Consider the following 27,306-nt stretch of genomic DNA (forward strand, 5'->3'; position numbering starts at 1 on the left):
TTTCATGCTTCAGAATTAAAATTTACTAATATTGAATATAATATACCTGATAAAAATATATTTGTAACCTACAAAAGAACTCATTAACCAAGGTTAGGTCTGAAATATGGCTAATATATGCTTACCTCTCAAGACTAATTCTCTACTTGATAAGTTCATGCCATCTACTCCAGCAAGTCAGAAATCTCTTGGTAGTTTGTGTCTGAAAATATCTGGTAGAGCTGGGTTTGATTATCCTGTCATAGGATGGTGGATGTGTGCCTAATAAGGGAGTTGGAATGCCTTCGTTCTGAGGTTTATACAACTACATAATCACAGTGGTGCCTGTTGTGAACGAAACCTGTACATGCTGATGCTTAATGGATAAAAGGCAGAAGATCCCTTAACCATGGACTGCCCATTCGGTGTGGTAGTGGTGTATGTTCCACAGATAGTTGCTTTTTGAAAGGTTGTTTATGATTACTGAACCATCGTAATCAAATAAATATACTTCATGGGCAGAGTAATTACGTTCTGTATGTTGGACTAGCCTTCAGTAGATGGTTTCCATCCAATACTGACTTTAAAGTAGTGGCCTTTCCACATTGGCAACATCTCAGCTTAACAAAGGTTCATAAAGGGACTGAACCTAAGTCCTGAACTCCAGTAGAGTTTACTGTGATTGTAAAATACAGTACTGTAGTTTAATGTATGAACTTCATGCTCATTTTCTTTCTAATACTAAATGACTGGCCCAACTTGCCTCTCCCTGTGAAAAGAAATTCTGTTCAGCAAAGTTTCAGTATATGGGCACAGAGAACGCAAGCTTCAGTTTTACTTGCATGGAGACATTGCTGCGTACAGACTTAAATAATATTTGCTCTATAAGCACTAATTTAAATGACAGCAGAAACAAATAAATACTTATGGTGTAATTGGTTTGAAAGGTGGTCAAATGTAGGTATGATTAGCTTATGATGTACAGGAAGAAAAGTAATTAAAATAATAATAATGGCATTATATTACATGTTGAGTAGAAGCTTTAGATTTTAATTAGACTAAGCATACATGCACCCTTTTCATTTTTTTTCCTATTCACATAGCCAGAACATAATTCATTTTGACATCCCTGACTGTGGTAACTACTAAACCAATTTGTTTCACCTCATCTTTTCTATTCAGGACATTTTTCTAAAGAATGTTTTGATACATCTTTGGATGTAGGATGGCTGAAAGCCTAATTGAAACCTGAGAATGAATTGAATGATTTAGATTCTTTTTACTCTGGTAACATAGATATACACTTTGCTGAGTGGCAGCTCTGTAGGTAGTGAACATGAACTCAAATTATTTTTCCTTTCAAGTGACATTGGACAAGCTGTTGTGAAATAATCAATTTCTGAGAAAATGCCAGTCTCTTTTTCCTATTTTGCAACTCCATTTTCAGTATGGATGTATGTCTGTCCGACTGATTTGCAGCCTTTTAGTGAAAATCACATCCAGTCAGAAACAAATGGACTATTGGTGATAGAAATTGATTTAATCTCATTTTTTTTCAGACTTGTTTAGGATGGTTTGATCCAGAAGATGTTTGAAAGTTTATGTTTAATCTTCACATCAGTACTTTCATGACTGATGGGAGGTTGGGGATAGTAGGCAGGGGCTGGGAGCAGCTGCAGCCCCTTCTGTTTCTTGGAAACCAAATGGATGAAATAAGGAATTCTCAGCCCAGTTGTCCTGGGAAATCCAAATGTCTCTTCCTTGCTGCTGTAATCTGTCAAGGCAGGGATTTGTCATTCGAACTGACATAAATTGTGAGATGATGAATTTGAGTCTTTTGTTTTTCTGGCATAAAAAAAAGGGATGATAGGAAAAGAGAGGGAGTGAGAACAGATTTTGATTTGTTTACAGTGTAAAATCTATGGATTTGGGCTTTATGCTTCCCATAACAGAATGCTATGAGAGCACTGAAGGAGTTTTTCCCCAAATATTTTCCTCATTTGTTTTTTCTGGGTGATTGCATCCAAATGACCAAATACTTTCAGTGGTCAGAACTGCTTCCAGATTGCTTTGTAAACTTTAATAGCATCTGCTTATCAGCTCTCAAAACGGGGGGAGAAGAGTGGATTATTATATACCGCAAGTATTTGCTGACAATCCTTGATATTGAACATTGCTCAGGCCACTAGAACTGTCTTAAAATATGAGGAATAACCAGCTTTCATATTGTTTAATAAAATTTTAGAAGTTATATTGTTTTAAATTTGCATTGCTTGATCTCTTCATGCTTGGCAGCCTTATTGCTGAGGTACTTCCAGTTATGACTTTTCCATGTTACCATCTGATTTTTTGTGTGTACATTTGTGTCTTTTACAGCTGGTTTCCAGGGCAGTTTGATTTGTGATAAGGGATATGTACTAATTAAAATACTATTTGAAGAGCTGGGAGAAAGCACCAGCATGTAGATACGTGTGAGTCACTGTGTAAGGTTTACATGATTGGTTTTATCAGAGGATGTCATCTCACTAATTTGGTGTTCAACTAAAATGAAACTATTTGAGTGTTGTTGGGTTTTGTATTTAGAAAGTTTATTTCATAATTTATTTCATAATCACAGGACAAAAGCCATAACCAATAATTCGTATTTAATTCTGCCATTCATCAGACTCTTATGTGCCCTGGGAGGAACACAAAACCTAGTGACTGCACCTCTAATGAAACAGTATATTGAAATTCAGTCATGTCACTGATTCAATTTTAACAATTTTTAACATATGTTAATAAGAAGTTTTTTTAAAAGAAAAAGTGGATGTATCTAACCAGCATTACTGTAGGACTTCACCTCAAATGTAAAATGTTCTATTAAAGAGGTGTGATAATATTTAACAGCACCACTACTGTCATCTTGAGTGTCTTTGCTACTAATTTCACAGGATATGTTAAAGTTACTATCCTTAGAATCACTATTCTTATTTGCCATGAAGTGAGATCTTTAATTTTAGCATAAATGTTTCAGGTTTGTATTGTAGTTGTTGCCTACTTCCATATCAACCTCTTAAAGAAATCTTTATTATGCTATTTTACGCTTTGTCTCTGCTTTTCCCACTTTGGTTATATCTTTATCTACACACTTGGCAACTGTATTTCTGAATCACGATTGGCATTGTCAAAATGTAGAGGCCTTATACTGCCCGTGATTGCCAGCCATTTCATCAGGTTTTGGACAGGGAGCAGTTTGGCAGTCTTTTTCAATCACAAAATTGCACATAATTCTTCAAGCTGACCTTCATTTAGGAGGTTGTTAGTTCTGATCGACACATGCAGAATATGATTTTTTGGTTCTTTTAGTCTTGGGGTTTCAGGAAGATGGGATATATGGGAAAGTTGGCTCAGTAACCGCTTGGTTGAAAGTGTACTTTGACCCCATTAACACCTATTATACCTACTGAGAAACTTTTAACCCTTTTTTTTCTGGCTTAGATAACACCTGTAAAACTACATTTCAGATACTTTTGCTTTTTTCCACTCTCAGTGGGACAAAGTTTCCTTTCCTGTCTGGTCTTGAAGGTTGTATGTTTAGATTTTAGTGCTGGCAAATATTATGAGCATATACTTTGTGCAATATTTCACCTTTCAAAGACAAGACGAAGTCACAGTGTGTAGAATTTTTAATCTAATACTTAGCAATCTTGCACCTTAATCAAACACATAACGCAAAAGTTCAATAGATTTTTACCTCCAGTTAACTCTGAGGTCAGTGTATACATGAAACTAAGGAATGAAAATTATTTCATTATCAAGGAAAATCATTTAGCTTGTAAATTTTTAATGAAAGGCCATTAATAAAGCTACAGATCAAATTGTCTTCTACATTCACTGCTGTGAAACTTTTTACAGTCCAGAAATTAACTTAAGCAGCATTTAAAACGTGCCAGGGGTTTGGGTTTTTTTCAGTAAGAAAATAAGCGCAGATGTATTTTTCCTCCTACAGATCTTCTGCTCAGCAAGATGAGTGTTTGATTGAAACATATTGTCTGTTCTGTGCGCATATTATAAACTATGCAAAATACTTTGGTCAGGATTTTGCCAAAAGGCTACTCAAAAGTCTATTTTAATCATGTGCCTTGCTTTTATTATTTGAACTTGAAAACCACAGCTTTTTTTGGTTCTCTGAGGTAGAATCATTTTCTGTACAACCCACTTTTCTGGTTGAAGAGATTTGATTATTGCAGTGCTTTGGTTGTGAACAGAAAAGGAATTTATATAATTAAAAAAAATTTTCTTTTTGGGTTGTCACTCCCTCATGCACTTGCCAAGTCATAGTTGGGTTGTGGGGTTTGTGTGTTGGTTTTGGTTTGGGGAGGGTTGGTTTGTTTGATTGTTTTAACAACATAACGAGGCAAATGCATTTAATTCTAAGCAGTAGGAACACTTATTACACTTAAAGTCTTTCTGCTTAGAGACATTATACTGTTCAAACTAATGCCTGCGCCAGTGAGGGAAGGATAAGGGGACAGGTCTACTATGTAATATTTTCATTTATATTTTCTTTTTTAAAAAGATAATTGATATGGAAGCAATTATTTTTAAGGAACTCTCTGCTAGCAGATAGCTGACTTCTGTGTTCCATTGCAGCTGCACTCTGAGCGTTACCCTGGAGCAGGCCATCATCCTGGCTCGGAGCCATGGGCTACCTCCTCGCTACATCATGCAAGCTACGGATGTCATGCGCAAACAGGTAGGATGCTCGCTGTGGGTGAGATCTGCAAGTTTCCAAACAAGACGTTATCATCTAAAAAGAATGACTTGGCCAAGCATTTTTTAACCTCCATCTTGATGTTGTGTAATATCTATGTGAGTTTTGTTAGTTTGGGTGTTTTTTTGTTTGTGCATTATTTTGGTTTTTTTTAATCTCTTCCTTTATTGGTGACTGAAAGATGTTGTGTTATTTTTTTGATACAGACATAGGCCATTTTTAACCAGATGCTTGCTTTCTGTGTGTGTGTAAATGGCTCATAATTTTTACAGGGTTATGATTTTACTATAAGCTTTTTGTGTAGTCACTGCTGTGGCATCACCTTACATCTGAGACAGTCTTTATTTTAATATATGTGATCCATAAAAATAACTTAAGATTATTAACTGTTGTTAATAACAAGTGACTTATGTACTGAATTAAGGGGAAGTGTAGAAGAGAAGGGCTGAAATAAATACTATTGGTTTTAAATTTCCAGGCAAGATTCCTGAGGACAATGTGCTTATTTCAAAATAATGTTTTTCACTCTTTGGTCATAACAGAATAGGATTTAGAGGCTGTTGTGGATAGCTAACCACTGCAACATGAACTCTTGGTGCTAAGGTATGCTAAAAAATACTGGATTGAAAAGCAATATCAACTAAAAATGGGGGATACACTCTACTGTATTAGCACTACTTTTTCTAAAGTATCTTGTTACCAGAAAATACTTTCAAAAGGATGTAATTTGGAAGGAATTCAAAGGAGGAGCACAAGTGATCCAGAGGTTGATAGACAAGGCTTATGAAGTGAATATTAAAGAGCTAAACCTATTCAGTTGATCAAAGAGAGGATGAGTGGAGCTTAATTACCCTATGTGCATATGGAACATATATCCCAGCCTGTGTTAGCTTTCAACCCTATTACAAAATCATAAACAAGATACAGGATGCACTCAATCTTAAAGTGAAAAAAAATTTTGGAACAATTAATCACAGATAAGACAGGATTAATAATTCCTGGAGTTTAGATGGCATCTAATTTATTGTTTTCATTAATTTTGCTACATATTTTTGCAGCAGTCACAGTTATGAAAATTATTAAACAACTATACTTTACTTCTAGCTTACTGTAGACAAAAATACACGTATGCTAGATGACACCTTTAGTCTGTTAAAGCAATTGTGTAGATAGTCTGAAGCCATATGTTCAGATCAGTTACATGTAAGTGTTGCTGCTGAACATGGGTACATCAAAGTATTTAGTCTCATTCCTTTTTATATTGGACTATCACTTAATTCAGTGCATAAATTAAGTTTCTGTATTGAAAAAATACCCCCAAGGTTCTTGAATCAAATTGTGTACACCTGCTAAGGAATTACATCTGTAACTTGACTTGTAAAGAAAGCTACTGCTGTATAGAATAAACTTGCATGTGTAGATCGATATATCTGCTCCTGAAGTTCTAGACAAAAGGCAGTATTTTGAGTATTTTGCATTCAAAAAACGTGGTGGTAGAGTTCTTCATGTATCTGCTTGCAGGATATGTTCTGTCAAAGTATTCATTTTCAAAATACAGGTCTAGGCCATTTCAAAAAATGCTGATTCATTTGTGGATCTTCTGCAGTTTTTTAAATGAAAATGAAAGATAAAATGAAAGAAACTCACATGGCTTTGAGCAGCTGTAACTGTGCTTGCTCAAATACAGATGTGGTGAAAGGCCTTCAGTGAGGCTACATTCTTTGAAGTAAAACAGCAGGTGATCAATAGCTGTTTAAGATACCAATATCTCAGTTCCAGCCACGAACACTGCAAAAAAGTGTGCTAGTATATCAAACCAGACTTTTTTCACACATTCTTCCTCTTGCAGGAGACCACTGTGGGATTTAATAGAGTAATAATCTTTTGTTGTAATTTTAAATCAGTCTTGAAGTTCTGTAGTAGAAATATAACCCTCTCTTAAATTCTAAATGTTTTGGTGTAATTTCAACAACGCACTCTGGTATTTTCTAGAAACCTGTTTGGGTTTAATGTTTAAATTATCTGTAGAATTTAATTGTCAGGAGCATAATGCAGGCCATAAAACTTGGAGGGAAAAAAAATTAAAAAGGCTTCATGGGGTTTTATGCAGAACATTTAGTTAAGGGCAATATATGTGCCTTTCTCCTGGCTTCATATAAAACAAACTAATGAATTTGTTAGCCCATTTACACCCTAAATCTTTTGTGGAATAAAGATAGTAGCCACAGGGAGGTGCAAATGAAAGGACATCGATTCCATCTGTTGCTCAGCAACATTAACTTCTGGCAGTATCAGCTTTCCACAAGGGGAAATTGTCTCTAATCAAAGCTGATATGTTTTCCAACTTGGTGCACCAGTAATGAATAACTGGAGTCACCTGATGGACTGGATGACCTCAGGAATTTTTATTTTTTTTTTTAAATTGAACAAGGTCAGGATCTTGTTGAGCAATACTCATAATAGCCCCAACAGTATTGTTGGAACAAGGTTCAAAGTAATTGCCCTGTGAGTTATAAGGTATTCACAAGCACCTGGTCTGTGAGAATTAACAAAAAGAAACCAATTTGTGAGAGTGGGTATGACTTGGGTCTGTGGGATGGTTTTAGTTAAGTAGTTTCTGGTTTTTGTCTGCTAATCCAGTCTTGATTGATTTATAAAATAAAAAAATTGACAAAACATCCCAACTATCTTTTAGTAACTTTTTTTACTCATGTATATACTTATGTAAACATCTGTACCCACAAAATACTATGTAAAGCATCCTGACAGCACTGTGTCTTCAGGATGCAGCAAAGTGTGGAGAGGACAGAGGCCTAGAAAGGGAGCTGCCAGGGGGCAGAGGGCTCTGAGGAAGAAAGATAACTAAAAAGCTGATAAGCAGAAAAGGCCAGGAGAGAATTTCTGTTGTTTTTTTTTTAAGTGAGTAATCATTTTTTCATGCCTTTTTGTGACTATAATAGTATATAGTAAATATACTATTTTTAGTATATACTATAGTATATACTATATTTAGTATATACTAAAATGTATATTCAAAATATACATTTTGAATAATTCTTATAAGAGCTGTACTGATTTAGAGCTTTTTGAACAGGACATAAAGACAATCTGTTTTCTTTATGTGACTGGTTCTTGCTATCCTTAAATTAGTGTGTAACTTGAAAATAAACCTATAATTTTTTCTCAAGGCAATGAGAATACTAGTTCTTATAGAAGAGTCCAGATTGTTGGTGTCTCCCCAGAGCTGCCATCATATTTCACCAGTGCTCTGTCAGTACTGATACGCAGTGGGTAGCGTTCTAGAGTCAATAGCACAGCTATCCTTTATGCCTCTGTGAGACAAACAATCTCAATTAAGAATAATATTGGAGAAGTATAAATTAACACTAGATGGAAATAGAAATGGTATAATGATGCTCAGTGGTGACAAAAAGATGTCATGTAGCACATTGCTAGTAATTCTTGAGCGCATTTTCTCAAAAGAAATAAGACTGGTGGTTTTAAGTAAGGTCTAATTCATGCCTCTACTAAACAATAAATTACATTAATATATAAAGCAAGACTTCTTTTTAAATCAATGTATTTCATTTATTATGTGATCAAGATACTAAAATTAGTTTTTCTAGTAAGTGATGCAAGTAAAAATAGGTTGGTTTTGTTCTCAGTCACAGCAGTGATCAGCTATCTTTATGTCATTCATGACAGACATTTCTTGCATCTGTTATTAAACCTCCAGTAGTGGAGATTCCTTCACAGTGTTTCCCATGTGGTCTGTTCCAGAGTTTTCTTAACCTTTTCATTAGGATGTTTTACTTTATGTGTCATTTAACTGAGGTTTTTCCTTTTTCAATTTTTTTCCTTCCATTCCTGTTTTCTGTCCAGTATACCATACACTTGGAGACTAGATTTTATTCCTTTTTTAGCAGTAGACTTTCAGTGTTTCTGTTGTTTCCAGAGATGGGGCATCTACCACTACTCTGGCCAACCTTTTCCAGTGTTTTACCACCCTCATCATAAAAAATGTCCTCCTTATATCTAGGCTGAATCTACCTTCTTTCAGTTTAAAAACATTACCCCTTCTATTGTTACAGGTTCTGCTAAAAAGTCTGTCCCAAATTTGGGTATCATTTCCCTGATAAGCCATCATTTGTGTAGAGAGAAGAAATCAGTTCATCCGATTTGTCATTTTTCAGTTGTGTTCTCTTACCACATCATTCTCCCCATTCTCTACTGAACTTTTTTCAATTTTTTTATTAAAAATGAGAAGTAACTATGAAGAATTGCAAAAGAATCTTGCAGGACTTCGTGACTGAGCAAAAAAATAGCAGATGAAAATCAGTGTAGGTAACTCCCAAGTGAAGTACACTGGGGAAAAAGCAAACCCTAAGTTCACATTCGAAATAATTGACTGTGAGGTTGCTGTTCCATTTCATGTTCAAGACCTCAGGATATGACAGAAAACATCAGCTCAGTTCTCAGTAGTTATTAGTAAAGCAGAAATTATAATGGTTTGGGCAGAGATAGATGACCAAGTAGGAATCATGCTGTCATGACTGTATTTTGAACTATTTTGAACTGTTCTTATCCCTTCCATAAGGACATAGCATAGTGGAAAAGGTTCAGAGAAGGTCAGAAAAAAAATTATCAATGGTTGGGAACAGTTTATAGACAGAACAGGCAGCCAGACAAAATAATCTAAGACTGGTCAGCTTCACAAGTGAAGGAGGAAATGACAGACTTCTGAAGAATATGTGTCACAGGTAGGGACTGACCATTGTCTTCACCAATGCAGAACTAAAGACATCAAATGAAACTGTCAGATTAAAACCAAATAAAAATAGTGGAAAGCTGCAGAGAGACTTTTTACAAGGTCATGTAGTGTCAGTTAGGACAATGAAAGAGAGTGGGCTTAGATTGATTCTTAATTTAGAAAAAAATTTAGACTTTAGGTTTAGAAATAATTCTTTACTGTCAGGATGGTGAGGCACTGGAACAGGTTGCCCATAGTAGCTGCGGATGCTGCATCACTGGATGTGTTCACGTATATGTTCAGGTTGGACAGGGTTTTGAGCAACCTGGTCTAGTGGAAGGTGTCCCTGCCCATGGCAGGGCATTGGAACTAGATCATCTTTAAGGTTCTACCAACCCAAACCATTCTATGATCCCTGACATAACAAACTTGTGCCACATAAGATTGTGCCAAAGATGTGGATCTGCTTTCACAAGAAGGTTGGTGATGTGAATTTATTAATGAATTCAAGATGAGAAGGGAAAGAAGAGAATCACTGAAATTGATTAAATACGTACCTGCTGCTGAACAGAGGAGGTATAGAATGGCTAATTATTGAATTCTGGAGGAGTTCCTGAGGAAAAACATATTTGTCATGCTTTATAGTCATGTGTCTTTGCAATTGTCAGAGACGAGCTTACTGAGCTAGATGTAGCTCTAGTGAAATAATTTTATATTCTGCCTTCAGTTTTATAGGTATTCTAGTTATTATTTTCTATCTTTACCACTATTTTTTGTTCCTACAAAAAATGTAAGGACACAGTATTTCTTTTTGTGGGACATGTTGATTTACATAAACCCCAAGGACTTACATGTATATAAGTAGACAGCCTTTTTTATCTTCTGTTTGAGCCTATAGCAATGAATTAATACCTTCTCAGTTACCTGGGTACCCAATTTCAGTCAAATTAAAGGTCTAGTTTCATTGTACATAATTGAACCAATGATTATACCTCTTTTACATTCATGTGAATCTGGCACTGCAGTTCTGTTAGGAATGTAAATTATCTTTCATGTTTCACATCAATCCAAGATCTCACTGTAAGAATTCTGAGGTTATAGATTTTTGTCCTGAATTTAGGTAGTACAGAAAGAGAAAAAGTAAAAAAAGAGTTTCCATATCCTTTAAAATGGTAGAAAACATAACATTCTTTGTGATGACTAATAAAACTGCACTTTAAAAGCTAGACCTCATAATTTAAAAACAAGTTTTACTAAATTCTTTGCTATATCTAAACTAGTTTGTTTGTTTCACTATCATGTATATGAACATTGTTTGTTTTATTAACTTTCTCCTTATTGGATGAGTCAGTGAGATAAAAGCACTTTCATTATTGTTTTTAAAAGGATCAGTTAAGGTACAGAGAGAACAGTATTTCTAGTTGACCCTGCTATAAGGAAGGGTATTGGACTAAACAGTCTCAGGAGGTTCCTGCCCACTTGATTTATTTTTTTGTGACTCTTTGATTATAAAGGAAGATTAGGTACTGCATTTTTCTTTTCAATCCTTATTTAGTGCCTCAATTTAGACCATTTTTGTAGTTTTGTAGCTGTTTATAGGATCTAATCTGTAATATTTGTTTGTCCAGAAGTTCATAGAAAATAAGTGGCATTTCAGAAAAGAACTGTATCCATGATTTCTACAGCAATGGTGACAAAAATCAAACAAATTGAAACAAGATGTGTTTGGATTTTTTTAAACCTTAAATGTTATTTTTTAATTAATATCTTTTATATTAGCAAATGGAAATATTTTTGTTTCTTTTCTGCATATTTCTCTAAGTTGAGAATTAATGTACTACTTTAACTTGTTCCCACCTTAGGAGACGATAGTTCTTTTGGGAGATGCAATGTATTTATTAATTAATTGTAATCAATAGTTATATTCACCTGGAAAGTTCAGAAAATTCCCTAATTTGTGTTGGAATAAATGAAGCAAAACTGCTGTTTTTCTTTCCCAGGGTGCAAGAGTACAAAACACAGCCAAGAATTTAGGAGTGAGGGATCGAACGCCACAGTCTGTGCCAAGGTAACTGATTCTTTGTGTCATAGACCATGTTTTTTTCTAGTTTGTGCCAAATTCAGTCGTAGCTGCTCAAAAGCTAGCAGTAAACATTGACTATATTTTGCTGTAACTGTAAAATTTCGCTTAAGGCACATAAAATCAATTGTGTTCTTAGCCATACAGTTCAAGTAATTAGTTGCAGAAGTTCAGGCTATGTAGCACTTCAAAACATTCCCATTTTTGAAAAATGAAATCTAGTTCATATTAATTATGAAAACACTGGACTAAGTCCTTCATCACTTGTAATGCTTAGTGGTTTTGGGGGAATACTCATAACTAAATCCATAACCCCATTTTAATGAAATACTGTACCACAGTATCTCAGCAAAATCATGTTCTAGTTATGTTTAGAGATGATGTAGTCTTTCTTTGTTTCTTTCCGAAACATCCATTAGAATGAAAAATGGACTGTTCTATATTTATCCAGCTTTTTAATGCTGTGATGGATTGCAGGTACCTGAAATGTTTCTTAACAAGCACAATACTTATAAATGAAAATAACCAAACAACCATGTTCTTAATTTGTTCTTAAAGTTTGATTCTAGTAATCCAGTACTAATTTAAACTGGTTTTTACCAATTTAAAACATAATATTTTTTGTTGACTAATGATAACACATTGAATGCTTAACAGAGTGAACAGATCTGTGAAATACATAACAAGCCCACTGTGGTGTTTAAATTTCAATAAGGAAACAGGGAATTAGTAAAACCTGATAGAGGTAACCATGTGAATGAACACAAATGATATCCATAGCCTTCTGTGCTCTAAGCACTAACAATCAGGAACTTGTTTACACAGTTTGCTCCCCTTTCCTCAGGAGTCCCTGTTTCTCCCAGTAGGGAATCAGGCTACTGCTCATTACTTGTTTGCAACAGATCACCGCACACTGTTCCATACCGGTGCTTACTCTGATTCTAGAAAAGGAGTGTAGCTTAAGTGTAAAAGGTGTGAGTAAATCTGAGTAGCAGCTACTGTTCAGTTGCTTACGGCAGCATTTGTTGGAGCATGTATGCATCTTGCATGCCCCATAAAGGAGATTAAGTATCATCCAACAAAAGTACTGATTCTGGAGTAAATCCATCAGCAATGTAGTCATTGCCCTTAGCAGCAGATGAGGGCATCCTTTTTCACAGTAGTGATTAGTTTAGAGGCAGTGTAGGACCAAAATTCCCTGACCAACTGCCTTGCATTGTGGGAACCTATGAAAATAAATTAACATTTTATTACATTAAAAGCTGTGAGAAGCCTTTTCATATTTTGAACAGTATGATTTGGGCCTTAAATGGAGTCCTGGTTTCTGACATAAATCTGGGGACAGCCAAAGAATTGGTGCAAACCAAACTTTTCCCACCCCTACATGACAGAGCTCTTGTCATAAAGGAAAAATCTAAGTTCTTGAAAAGAAAAACTTAGCAATGAGACATTTTTCGGCTTTGCTTCAGTTGAGAAAAGATAACCTCTTTCCAGCTGAAACTCCCACAACATAGTATTGAAAAGCTGAAGAAAAATAATGAGATAGCTCCTAGAACATAGTATAGACAGATGCACCCAGCACCCTTGCCAGTCAACAGCAACAGCAATGTCACAGGAATATCCCAGACCTCAGTGTTTGGGGCATTTGGTGTACCAATAGATGCATAAGTCAGAATAGTCATCAGCAAGAGTGATACTTTTGATGTATAGCTAAATGATACTATGGGTTCTTAGTTCTCTGCTTGGAAAACAATTTTACATTTGGTTTCATTTAACATTGCTTGACAGGGTTCTCCGTTCTCTGCAGCTGCCACTGTTTCCATGTTTTCCCAGCTGATCTGTTTTTACAATCTCAAATAGTTGTTCCATGTATATTGACCCAGAACAGGCTGTTTCCTGTTCTACAGCATCTTCAGCAACTTTAGATCCTTAGGGATTTATGCAGCCTTACTGTTAGTTTGCTTCAGAATTCCCCTACATCTCTTGCTCTGAAGACAGTCTTAATGATTACCACTTTAACCTGAAGAATACACAGACTTGGAAGTGAGGTTTGCTGCACATTATTCCATAGAAATTAGGTTTTGCTAAAACATCATCAAGTATTAACCCCACTGCAATTACTTCGGTAAGATTCTGACTGTAATTTTATCTGTCTTCTGCCAGATTTGAATATTATTGCTTTATTATACCAGCAGAATCAAATAACTCAACCCCTGTTTATTCTTCTCTGCATACTTGTCTGTGTAAAGATCAGACTATCTTATTCTCTCATTGGTATCAAAATATAGTATATATGTGTATTGCTTTATATACGACTCCTAACAAATACTTTGATGTCTGCACAATGTGACCTTAAATGATTGGATTTGTGAATCTGCCATATGACCACGTGGAAGAGTCCAATGATCTTCAGAACACATTATGGTGAAGATTGGAAAGAAGGTTTCCAGTTTCTGTTTGCCTGACAGAACTGATTCTCCACATTCTTACCATCCAGAAAAAATACTGCTTGATAATAATTTCAGGGAGATTCGGAGAAAAGTTATTTAGCCCATGGGCATTCTGCGTTTTTAGTGTCCCGTGGGTTTTAACTCCTAAAGGAACTGAAATTGGATAACAGCAGCTATCCTGCCCTGCTCTTGCATAGGCACAGGATGCTGTTTCTGACAAGATGTGCCTGGATGTTGCAGAGGCTCTGAACACTCATGGATGAAGCCATACATACTCACCTCACGTCATTTCAGTAGCAGAATCATAGAATCGACCAGGTTAGAAAAGACCTCCGAGATCATCAAGTCCAACCCTTGATCCAACACCGCTGTGGTTACTAGACCATGGCACTAAGTGCCACATCCAATCTCATCTTAAAAACCTCCAGGGATGGTGAATCCACCACCTCCCTGGGCAGCCCATTCCAATGTCTGATTACTCCCTCTGTAAAAAACTTCTTTCTAATATCCAACCTAAACCTCCCCTGGCAGAGCTTAAGACCGTGCCCTCTTGAGTATCATACCAAGACGTCACCAACCCATTGATCATGAATTGTTTGTGGATCCCAGCCACATGTTCAGATTTTTCTTTTCTGTGTTGATTTGTAGTATAATTTTGAAAATTTTGAAAATTTTGATGTGTTAAAATGGAGTCATGTAAATGAGCATGATATTTAGCAGGCCAATTTGCAAAATATCCATGTCATACTCAGATACCCTGAGTATCTTAAGTATCCCTAGCCCCCAGGTCACTGGATGATTCACCACCCTGCCTGTAGCCAGACCTACCAAACCTGCTATTTCTATTACTTTGATATTTCAACATCAGAGTCTTCATGTCAAGTATTGATGCACATGCTGTGTCATTGTCTCTTTGTTTCCGACTTCTGATGCTTTTTCTCCTTCCCATGCCATACGTGGTCACTTCTTTGTTATTCCTTCAATGATACATGTTCCCTGAGGAAAAGATGTAACCTCCAAATGAGATCATGTCTATTACTGGTTCTAATTGCTGTTGTTACAGAGGAGGTACTGTATGCTGGACAGGAGTACAGAACAGAGGGTTTGAGGTCAGAGTGATTGCCTTTTATTTTCAGTATTTTTAACATTAGGGTAAAGTTTGAAACATTTTCTAATAACCAAGTCCTGGCAAAAGGATTTAAGAGAAGTCCAAAAGCCTTCATAAAAGGAGTGGCTATTTCAGTCTGTGCTAAGGTAGTCATTTGAACCAAATCTGACTGGTCTTGGCATCATCCATGTGGAAACAGAGGGGGAGAGAGTTTAAAATCCTCATGCTGGTGTGTCACATGTCTGACATCTGTCTTAGGTGTTTCAAACAGCATCAGTTCTTTGGGGAACCATTCTTAGAGTGGGGTTTGACTGTGCCAAGACAAAACAGAAATGGAGGCAGTTGCATTCACCAAGCAGTTTTTCCAATTTAGAAATTCAGGGCAACAACTGGTAATTGGATTAGTGAAGGGATCTTCACTGAAGAAATATGAAAATTTGACTATACTGAAATGCTTTTATAAGACTGCTAATAGATGTGGATTTTAATGATTCCACTTTCAATGTAAACATTAATGCTCACAAAGAAGATTTTACTAGTTTTGTGTTGATGGTATTAAACTGAATTCAGTATCTCTTGTTTTGCAGTGCAGGAAGACATAGATTTAGTTTGTATTCCTTAAATTTCCTCATATTAATAATGAACAAGCTCTCAGAATAACAATTGCTTTGGGTTTTGTCATTTTCAGATTATACAAGCTATGCCAGCCACCACCAGCTGTTGGAGAAGAATGAGGAGAACTGCTCCAGAAAACAATCCAATAATGGCCTTTAGGATACTGGGACTGTATGACAAAAATCCAACTGCACTATAACAGTATGTCCCTAGGGCTTTGATAAATAAATAAAAAAAACCCACCAACCTTTTACTCAGGATAAAGAAAGAAATACCCTAAATATTCTCCATTGGTATTGTAAAATGTCTTCCAAAAAGCATTTCTGAAATCTGTGCACTCCAGCCTTACACTAGTAGATCAGGAATCTTCCTTGGGAATTTTACACTGGAATCAGATTAATTTGATGTATCTTGTTCAGCCACATTATAGGTATACCCAGCAGCTTGAAAACAAACGTCTTTTTCAGAGGGAATGTTTTCACTTGTACACTATACAGAATGCATTCTTGTGGAAGGAATAAAAGCCTACATAAACTAGGCTTGATAACGAGCGTGCACTTCATATATGGGGCCCTTTGCACTTGATAAAACCTTTTTTCCTGTCGCTGTCCTAATTTCTCAGAATGTTCATGTTACTGTTTCAAGGATATAATGTAAATGAGGTTTAAAGATGGAAAACTCTTCTCAGAATTGTGTTTAATGGCTGCAGGTAGACTGCTGTTGTGAGTGTGTGCTTGTAATCAGTAAACTCAGCCATATTTGAAGCAGCGCATTGTCACACTGCTTTGGAAGGAGGACCTGTAGATTAGAAAGAGTACCTATATAGCCTGTGAGGTGAAGTTCTGCCCTTTTTCAGTTGACATTATACTGAAGGAGAAGAATAAGTCTGACTTTCACCCACTGTTAGGCTGAATTTCAGACTCTGTCTAGTGGATATTTTACATTATTTCTTCTCTTCATTTCAGAGTTTTTCAGATTTGTTTATAATTTTCTATAGCACTACACCTAGCAAATTTACATAAGGCAGGGATGAGTCAGTATTGTTATGTTTAACTGGATATGTCTGTGGTTTAAGTTGAAGCATAGTTCAGGGGTTTGATGTTTTATGCTACCATTTCCCTTATTTTGTCAGAATTGTTTTGTATAGCATTTCAGTTCTTTGGAGTGGTAGTTGTTATAAATTTATTTTGAAAGTGTTCTGACTGTTTAGAGAGCCCAGGGAAAATTTATCTGCATTTGGCTGTTCTTTAGGCCAAAGAATTTTCAGAGAAAATGCCCCAAAATGAGGTTTAAATGTGAACACATTAGAACAAAAATTGTATTCTGAAATAGTTCCACTTGTAGCAGTAGCTATGCATTCCATAAGACCAAGACACATACAGTATGAATAAAAATTATTTTTTGTACAACAGAGGTCTATAGTTATGCTGTAACAATCACACTGCACAACGTAATTATTGCATATGACCTAATTATTTATGAAATCTTCAACGAATATATTAATCCACAATTAAATAAGTGAGAACTCAAAAGGATCCGTATTCTTGCAGAGAGTGGGGGTTTTATATGGGATATTTAGGGAACTTGTTACTTTTCTCCAAAGGAGGAATTAGGGCTCCTACCTTTTTCAGTATTATAAATGTTTTTACACAGACTTTAACTTTGCTAAGAAAATAAATATTTTTATATATCCACAGATATATATGTCAGTGCATATATATTGCATTTCAATGTGTATATATTTATGTAGTCATATCAGTACTGGTTTTACCTTAAATATAGAATGTTTACCTTAAACTGTGACAAAGACATGCAGTAATGAACACTCCAGTAACAACTTCACCTTTGTGCTTTGAAGTTTACTCTTCATAGTTATTGGAAGCTATTGGACTATAATCTTTTTAATTAAAAAAAACATAATACACAAAACAAACACCAAAATTCAAATCAGAAAACAAAGTTTTAATTTTAGAGACTTATATTTCTTGTTTGGCATGACCTAATGTTTGTACATTGTTGCTGTTCTAGTCAGGATCTCATATTTGAGATGTGTTTTATTCAGAGCAGCAGTATTGGCTACAGTTATTCCTGCTCCAGGCAAAACCACCAGTAGTGTTTCAGCTTCAGGCATCAAAAGCACAGAGAAGCTGTAACTGCCTCATGCCAAAAGTGTGCCGGTGTCAGCTCAGCTGGGAGCTCCCATCTTCCTGTGAGACTTGCCCACATGAGGTTAGATTTACTATGAGAGAAGTCAGCTGTCAGCTACATGGAGCTACTAATCTTGTGTGATAGAAAATAACCTAGCAAGCAGAATCTGTTACATGCATATGCGTTACTGTAATTAGTCATCACTTTTTTATAAAGCACTGAAAATGGTAGGAGTGCAAATATTCCAAAATAGTCTCCCTGTATAATATGATAATTCCCTATTTTGTTTTGTTGTGGAAAGCATGGAATAATAGATATTTGTATGGGACAGATAGTTACAAACTAGTCCCTGGAACAAATTCTTTAGCTCTTATTTCATGAGTGTGCATCAGAAATCTTGACTTCTTGTTTTTCTATCTAATTTTTGGTTCTTTATTCTTTTTTGCCCCTTCTAGAAACAGTTTTCAAAACTGTATTCAGCATTATGAGCTTTTTTGGTGACCCATTCTGCAAAGTAAAGTATCTATTTAGCATGGTGTTGAGTAGCTGAGAAACTTAAGTCCTGGTTTTCTGGGATTACAGGTAGCACATGAAAATACACTTTCACAAAATTACACAGAATCACAGAATCAATTGGGTTGGAAAAGACCTCAGATCATTAAATCCAACCTATTTCCAGAGTAAATGGGGCATAAATGTCCCGCCGACTGTCCGATAAGAGTGCCTGATTTCTCAAAATGTTCTTCAAAAGCCCATATTTGGTTGAAACATTGTGCAGCTTTCCAAACTGCTTTTCTTGTCCCTCTGTTTTCAGAGCACACTGCACATTCTAACACACTGACTTTAGTAACATTATTTGGACCTTTAATAAGCCCATTCTTAAATTATAAATTTACATATACTCATTATTAAAGCTGTTTATCTTCTTTGGTATATGTAGAGGATGTATTGTTCCTTATACAAGGTACATTGCAGAGTAAAAAAAAATCTATTCTCATCACAGTGTGTTTATCCTCTCATAAATTTTCAAACTTCAGGTGACAAGAAGAGATGACCAAGAGTGATGATTTACAAGCAGTGTATCACCTATTGCTTCTTAAATCTTTGCTTTGACAGAAACAGGTTATGCAGCCTATTTTTACAACAATGTGCTGTACTGTTTTAGGGAAAGCATTCTGTATGTAATTTTTACTTTTGCTTCCAAGACAAGTGGAATTCTTCCAGAAATATATTGAAGGATCAAGAGGCATATATTACCAAATACCACCATAATTCAGTGCTAGTCTGTGGGTGATGTATAGGAGATTTAACAACTCGGAAGGGAGGGTTACAGTCCAAGGAACAGCTGAGTTGCCATAGAGTTCTTACTTGGTTTTTGGAGTGGTTTATATTTGTTTATTTGAACGAAGTCAATAGCAGTCAGAACTTCTCTTCTACCGGTTTAGAGCCAAGACAATTAAACTTTACTCAACAAGGATTTATAGTAATCATATTTAATTTCATTTGTTGGAATCCTTTAATGGAAAAAAAAATGAACCATTTTTATTGATCTGTTTTTACCTGAGAAATTCACAAGCAAAACATGTTTTATTAATTCATTGTCAGATGTAGTGTGTATATATATATAAATATATAAATAATTTAAGACAATTGCCTGAATGTGAGTATACACATCATGGTTAAGCATGATGCTCAAAAAAGAACAGTGTCTTTCATTTATTTTCATCAGTAACTGTAGTATATATTTACATATTGTTCCATACTCTTTATTTTACAGCTCCTTCATGGATATGTCTACCAGCATTTTACGCATATTTTGCACCATTTTTGTTTAACATTATGAAAAGAGCTAATGCATTGCCTTAAGTATTTTATCTCTGTACTTGTTGATAAATGCAGGTAGTGCTTTTCTAATTGTACTCCAACAGTACCCTGGCATTGATAAATTAGATGTGCAGCACATACCTGACTCAGGATACTTGTATTTTTTAGCATTAGGTTTTGAAGTATAAAAAGATACTGCACTCATATTTTTGTATGCTGACAATTGTGTAGGGTTTCTTTTTATGTACTGTATATATAAACCAAGCTTTCCTAAAGAAAATTTATTATTTTAAATGTTTCCCATTTTCTACTAGAAGATGTGGGTTTATGTTTCTTGTTCAGTATGTATAAATGAATATGCAGAGTACACAGTCATGCAGATGTTAATACCATTGAGAAATTTCAGATTGTCCAGAGGCTAATCAAGTTTTTTTCTTATATTCTTCTCCAAAAATAACATCTCCATGTTAGAAATCTAATTTAGAAGTAACTACTTCTTCAGTTTAAAGTCCAACTGAGTGTTCAAAGTAGCTAGGACATTTATGCAAGCACTTAGATTTGGACTTTCAGGGGAATATCTATGACATCTTCTGTGGCTGTGTGTGTGTCCTATCTGCAGTACCATACGCCAGATTTAAAAGACTAAGCAGCCTTATTAACTTCTTAACATCCTGTATATAGTGTATGTATTTGGTTATACTTGTGTCATACTTTAAAAATGTACTTAATTTCTGCATTGAGTATTGCACACCTTTTTCAAATGGAGAATATATTTTGTAATGTCTCATTAAGCACAAGAGAGCATTACTGCTTTGAAACATTATGTGTAAGTACAGCCACACACAGAATGTCTCAGTCAGCTTTTGTTTGAAAACAATCAAACTAGCAGCTCTGTGGGTAGTTGAGATTGTTAGAAGTAACCTTTGGAATTAAATAACCTTGAAACATGGATTTAAATTACATTTTCCTTATTTGTAAAGTGCCTCTGTAGCGTATTTTGAATCAGTTGCTATATTGATTATGGGTAAAACTAATACTGTGTACTTTTAGATCTGTGCTTTATTTTTTTAGTTACATAGGCAAGACTGGAACGGTAATAAATGCCAGACAGAAATAAACCATTCATAATACGGCCACTGCAAATCTCTTTATTTGTAAGCAAGAAATAAGTTGAGAGGGAGGGGGCTGGGGGTGCTAAGTGTTGTATGGCTGCCCTAGAAATTCTGCTGCAGGAGAACAGAAATTAAACTTCTAGAAATAAATGTTTATAATAAGAATCTCTTCTGAGAACCCAGGCCCAATCAAGGTTTATTGCTTGTAACTAAAATATATCTTTGTAACCATTGGAAAACTGAACCCTGCATAAGCAGTAGTCTGTGGCTTCAGGCAGCTCTGTTTTGTGAAAGTTGGAAGAGAGACAGGCATGAAAACCACTTTCTGGCCCCATGGTGTCCATTAGTGCCCCTCGAAGTTCCAAAACATCCACCACCATTTCTGGAATTTCTTATCTGAAGACAGAAAGCGTGAAGCTGTCATCATCTGTATACTGCTGTGCAAAAGAGCATCTGACAAGCATAATATGGAGTGTTATTCTCCTTGTGCTAAAAAACCACCTATAAATGACTGATCCTTTAGAGGGATTGGGAACTGTTGGGATGCCAGGGGTTTGAGGAGTTGCACTCAGTGTTTCTTTTGTAGGACTGAAAGCTGATGAAATATTAGACCTTGCTGAGAGTTGTCTCTATATGAAGGAAATTCTGAATTCTACATGGTTATTGTGGTAAAGACTGAGAGGAACAGTGGAGACAGGACCAAAACCAACTACAATTACTTTGTAAAATCCCTTTAGTTTTCCATCTGCTATCAAGGAGGAGGGTGAGGATGCAAGTATTTCTGGATAACTAGACTTGAAAGATGGATCTTTATTTTTTTTTTCTTCTATCCTATATATTCCTCTCCCTAATTTTGTGCAGGACGGCATGGCATTTCAAAGTGTTGAGCAGCAGAAGTGATCAGAGGATTTCAAATATGAACTGCTTTTCTACCATCACAAGTGAAGTTTCTTGTTTCAGTGTTCCTCGTTTCTGTCATGAATACATCAGAAATAAAGTCCGAAGAATTCTTTTCTTGATGGTGTACACAGTGGGAATAAATAGTGCTTTGAAACAACTGCTGAGAAAGATAATCAATTGCACCATGGTAGCACTTGGGTGTCCAGTAATTTTGCATCTTTCATGTGAAAGTGTTGCTATCATCTTGATTTGAAAGTGAAAAAGCCTGCAAAGGGACTTACTACACTTACACGTCAGAGGTCAAATGAGTTCACAATTCAAAATCGATAATATATCTTTGCCTCGCATCAAAGTATGTGTCTGCTAAACTTTGAAAGTAAGGATACTTTCTTTTAAATGTTACGCATAAACTTACTTTTACTATGTATTTGAATGTGTTGGGGGGTTTTTATAGCAGAAACAGAATAGATGATGTTCATACTTGGCTTATACTAATGAAGTGGAATTGCAAACAGTTACTTCATTTCTGCTTGTAGAAATCTTAGTTTTCTGAAACTGCTTTCCTACATATTAGTTGATTCCCCTCCTCCCCCCATTCTTTTCCGTATTCTGTGGAACTGCTAGGATTCTGAGGACACTAAAATGCCCTATTAGACCCAACTGGCCTCATCCCTGCACCCACTGGCCATGAATTTGGAGCAGCATTTCTGCTCAGGCCTTTGAAGCTACTGTCTCCAGCCACATCTCTGGGGTGGACCTTGAAACTTGGGCTGTGCGTAGCTTTGTCCCTAGTCCCATCTTCTGCTGTTTGTGATTGGAGTTTCTGGATGGACCCTGCACTTGCTTCAATATTTTGCCTTGTCACATCATCCCTGGACTGTTAGCAGAGCCTGTTTTTATCTTGTCCTGTCAAGGGGAGGCCACTGGACTGTGTTCACCCACAGGTCCCAGCTTGTCCTCCTTCGGGGAGTGAACCTGCTCTTGCTGCTCTCCAAGATGAACATCCAGTGCTGATACAGGTTTTTCCATGTCTGACATACTAGTGGCTTCTACTGCATTAAAGCAAATCAGTGAGTTGGATTAATGGGGCAGACAGGACGGGATGGGAAAATGTCCATTTCCAGTCACAAGATAGGTGGGAGGCTTCTTCTATTGATATTAATCCTCAGACTAAGGGTAGAATACAAAAAAGTGTATATCCTTAATTTGGAAAAAAGATTTGAAAATGCATCTCCAGAATGTGACATGGAATGGAGAGTGGGGAGAAAATACTGGATATTGAGGAGGAGTGCAAGGTGAGACAAATGCTGAGCAGTGTAAATACAGCAATGAAATACCCGAAGATTTGACCTCAGTTTTTCCAAGTATTTAACACAGTTGATATGTTATCAAACAACTGCATCTTTTATAGAAGACTCAGTATAAATTCTAATAAATTTAACTTACATCTAGTACTTTTTTTAAAGCTCTAGGGTTTAGCTAGTCATGTTTTGTTCTTCTTATTTAGAGTTCTTTACCAAGGAAGGAGGGATCTTAATATCTGGAATAAATAATTGGTGTCTTTCCTTGTGAAGGATAACAGCCTCTAAAAGTAGGAGGAAATTGTACTGGATATATTCTGGGAGCATAATCAAATGAAAGGAACACCAATAGGTTTTGATTCTGCTTTCATTTAAATGAATAACCAAATTTTCATTGACTGCAGAGAATGAATCCATAATACTGGCACTATTATGCCAGAACCAGACTAGCTTGAATGCTTGTCAACGTGTTTAGTTCACCTAATTAATGAAACTATTCATGTCTCAAGACAGAAAGCTTGACTGGAAATGAGAAGCAGATCACATGTAATCAATGAGGTTTTGTCGTCAACCAGCCATAGAGTCTAATCAAACCAATACAGGACATGACTGCAAGCAAATGAACATCAGCACTGTATTATCTACAGTCAGTGCATCATCACAGAACTTAATGACAAAATATCACCCAGATTAAGGCGGAAATAATGTCTGATGCTAATCAGTGCTACTTGCTCATATTGTAATACATTGCAAAATATGTTGAGTGACAGTTGAATTCAAAGTCAAGACAAAGTGAAGCTTGATTGAATGCTTAGCAATATATTTGATGTTGTTCCAAAATAGGAAAATGCATAAAGCTTTTATGTATTAAGAAGTTGGGTAGGTGTTTGGAATTTTGACAGCACACCCTGAAAAATTAGTAGCTAGAGAAATAATTACAGTCGTGGCAATTTTAAAGGACATTTGTGGGCCTGTTTCAGACAGAACAGACAGTAGGCTTTCATTTCTGGACGAGTTCCCATGACTTTGAGAGAAGGCATTAATATTTGAAACTGTTGCATGGGAATAAACTACATTATCTGAGTATTCATCACACAATAGTCATGAGAAAAAAGAGAATCTTTTTTAGTCTTAAGCCTTGTCTTTAAAAAAACAGAAGTTCCCTACCTAATCATAGTTCCTAATTTTATATCTATTGTGAGAAATAATCAATGTCTCTCTACTGTCCTCAGTAACAAAACAATGTATTAAATGGGATGTGAAGAAATTTTCCTCTACTTTTTTTCTCTTTCATTTAATAAACTCATTTATTCTGCCAGGTGAGATGCCTTTCAGAGGAACAGTAGAAGTAAAGATTCCAGTCACATTGATGTTATGGGCTTGTTGTGCCTTTAACACCTCTCTTGAAGGCTACAGTCTATTTGGAGCTTCCTGAAGGAGCTCTTTTCATGATGGTGAGCAGGCAAAGAAAGGATTCTGAAGATGGAGGAGTGACTGAAGTGTTTGCTGTTGAGATTGCAGTAAAAATGCACCCCATATACATTACTGTTCTGCGTTCTAGGTTCTATGATCTAAATGATGTTATAACAAACAATTCAGTTCAGTAATGAGAGTAGAATATGAGCCTTACAATTGGTCTTTCATATATCTAACTGCCAGAAAAACAGGAGACGGATATTCTGTACCAATTAGAATAAAAGTGGGACAATGCTTATATTGTGTTTTTAGAATGAGAAGGGTAGAAAAAAACAGTAGAAGTTCCTACTTTCTCCCTAGGTATCCTCAATATTTAATTTTGATTTAGGCCACATTAGATCAAAACAATGGGAACATATCCCTCCTTATAATCAGGATTTCAGTAAATTTCAAAGCAGTTCAAAATTTTCTCCAAGGAAACAGAAAATTTGATATAAAATGAGGAACTCATTCTACTGTTTTTCTACTCTCAGAGTTCCATTTCTCTGTTTCCAAATGCTAATAATCCCTGTGAACCTTCCTTAGAACAGACTCAGTGGGGAAGCCAAAGAATAAACCAGCATGAAAGGAAAGAAAATCACGGGTGCTGAAGGCTTTTCAAATGTGCTGAGCAACAACTATCTTCTGTTTCATTCAGAATTCATCTGATGCGGGTCACAGAGCAGGGCTGTCGGTGAAGTGCAGAAACACAGGCTCTGCCAGATTATTTCAAAATTGTGATATGTGGAAGCAGGTCTGCTTTGAATAAGGTGAGGTGAAATGCGCCTCCGCTTTCCCCTCCTTGTGAAATTTGCTGTTTGCATCACACATAGGACTGTTCAACTGTGCTGCTATAGGAAATGAGACTTTTTGTCAACCTGGATGTTAACAGTCTGTCTACCGAAAAATAACCTGCTCTCTTCATCCTGCAGTGAGAGCTGTGTAGTATTTCAGCCACTGCAGAGAAGCTTGGAGGTGTGGGAGGACAGAGCAGGAGTGATGTTGAGGTGCCTCTGCCTTGAACTCTTGTTAGTCCAGTGCATCTTGTATAGCTACAGCAGGAAAGATAAAAAACTACTCCTTTCCTAGAGCACAATGAGGCCACTGGTGTGCAGTCCCAGGATAAGCATGTTTCACTGTTTTTAGGAAGAGGAGAGTATGTCATTTAGTTTGAACTACAAACTTTCTATTGCCAGGATGAAAACTCTAAGAATATTTTCATATCCTTATCTGTGTTAGAAGTTATAAATGTATGTGCTTTGGATCAGGCCTGCTTTGTTTTCAGATTCCAAAGGCACTCAGATGAGAGTTAAGCTGAGGCTACAATCTATTTGCCTTTCAGACCTACGTGTACCCAGAGCAGAGTTACAGTCACTCAGAAGATTTTTTTTCAGCCAGAAGAAAAGCATCTGAAGATTTTTAGGCAGACTCACAGGTCATTTTGAGCAACATTGGCATTGTGGTAAGGTACTGAAATTGTAGTTACCCAAAAGTAAAATCCAAAATTGTGTCATATTTTTCAGAAGTGACTTAGGGCTGAGTTGTTTTTTTTAGCTGGTGTTTAGATGTGGATCAAAGCTTTAGACTTGGATTCTGATGTGCAACCTGGCTTTTCTTCATTTAGACACTGGTGTCAACAAATGCTAAGTGTCCAGAAATATCAGTCACTTTTGAGAACAAAGCTAGTGTTCCTGTCCATTAGCCAGCCCTGATAATTTTACAGTGAACACCTAAGTTCTTCTGATTTATGGCAAGAAAATTCTTAAATTCCTTTTAGGAGGCGTTTGTATTTGGTTACCTAATCACAAACACAACCATTTACTAAAATTTCTGAAGTATAATCTAAATTATTTCCACAGTATTTAGGCATCAAAATGCTTTTAAAAATCCCACCAGGCTATCTGCACCATTTGTAAAGAAGTAGCTTTAAGAATCTCATCTAGATGCATAAAAAATGTAAGAGGAAGGACATAATATTCATGGTACCATAAACTTCCTTCAGAATTGAAATGAAATACCAATTCTTATGAACAAACTTGATCTTCCATTTATGATTTTCCAGTCATAAGAGCAGTGCACATTTTTCTTACTCACATGAAATTCCAGTATTTAATATTGTCAAAGCAACAGCCTTTCTCTTGTCTCTCGATTCACTATGTATTTGTCTAATTTGGCTTTAGTCACTGCTGTAGAGACCTTTCCCCTTAGCTGCCAATCCCTATATATGGCAAGTTATATTTAAATACTTAGTGGTAAAATCATCAGTTATTCAAAGGTTCTGGTTTATATTCAATGCTTCCTCTTCTCTAACTTTCTTTTCCTAATGTGCTTGGATATATAAATGTCTCAGCTGAACATCTAATGACAGGCTCTCTGGCTGGCTCCCACCCACTGCAAACCTTATTACTTGTGTTGTATTTGTACCACCACAGCTACCCAGGTACACCAACTCTCCAAAGATTTTTCAAAATTGTGCATAATCTGAAGTTCAGAACTGAAGTAAGTCAGTGTTTGTGTTGAAACATCAGAGTTAGAACTAATCCCCAACTAGTATTTCTTAGGATACTGAAAGGCACCATAATAATCCTTGAGGATTTGTTCAGTACTTTAGGGAACACGTCATTGCTAGATCCATGTGGAAATGTTATACATAGTCTCCCTATCCTATTGCAGGGTTGTAACTAAGTTAGGAAAGGAGGATCGTTCATGGACATGGCCAGAAATTAAAAAGTCTTCTTGGATCAGTTTCCAATCACTAACATGCACTTAAGTAATAACTTTAAGGAAAGCCCTTAATCCATAGAATCTGTTTTGCATCAACATCTATA

At 36.1% G+C, this 27,306-nt stretch overlaps 1 protein-coding gene across 1 annotated transcript in view; it reads left to right on the forward strand.

Moving 5' to 3' along the window:
• PREX2 (phosphatidylinositol-3,4,5-trisphosphate dependent Rac exchange factor 2) overlaps positions 1 to 11,557 on the forward strand; it is a 114,972-nt gene extending 103,415 nt beyond the window's left edge. Inside the window, exons 37-38 of the mRNA XM_039379838.1 lie at positions 4,615 to 4,717; positions 11,486 to 11,557. Coding sequence (XP_039235772.1) covers positions 4,615 to 4,717; positions 11,486 to 11,557 — 175 coding nt within the window. The remainder of the gene's footprint in view (positions 1 to 4,614; positions 4,718 to 11,485) is intronic.
• Positions 11,558 to 27,306: the final 15,749 nt, after the last annotated feature.

The sequence above is a fragment of the Pipra filicauda genome, unplaced genomic scaffold, assembly GCF_003945595.2.
Source record: "Pipra filicauda isolate LSUMZ 115617 unplaced genomic scaffold, ASM394559v2 scaffold177_size2800117_pilon, whole genome shotgun sequence".
Lineage (NCBI taxonomy): Eukaryota > Metazoa > Chordata > Aves > Passeriformes > Pipridae > Pipra > Pipra filicauda.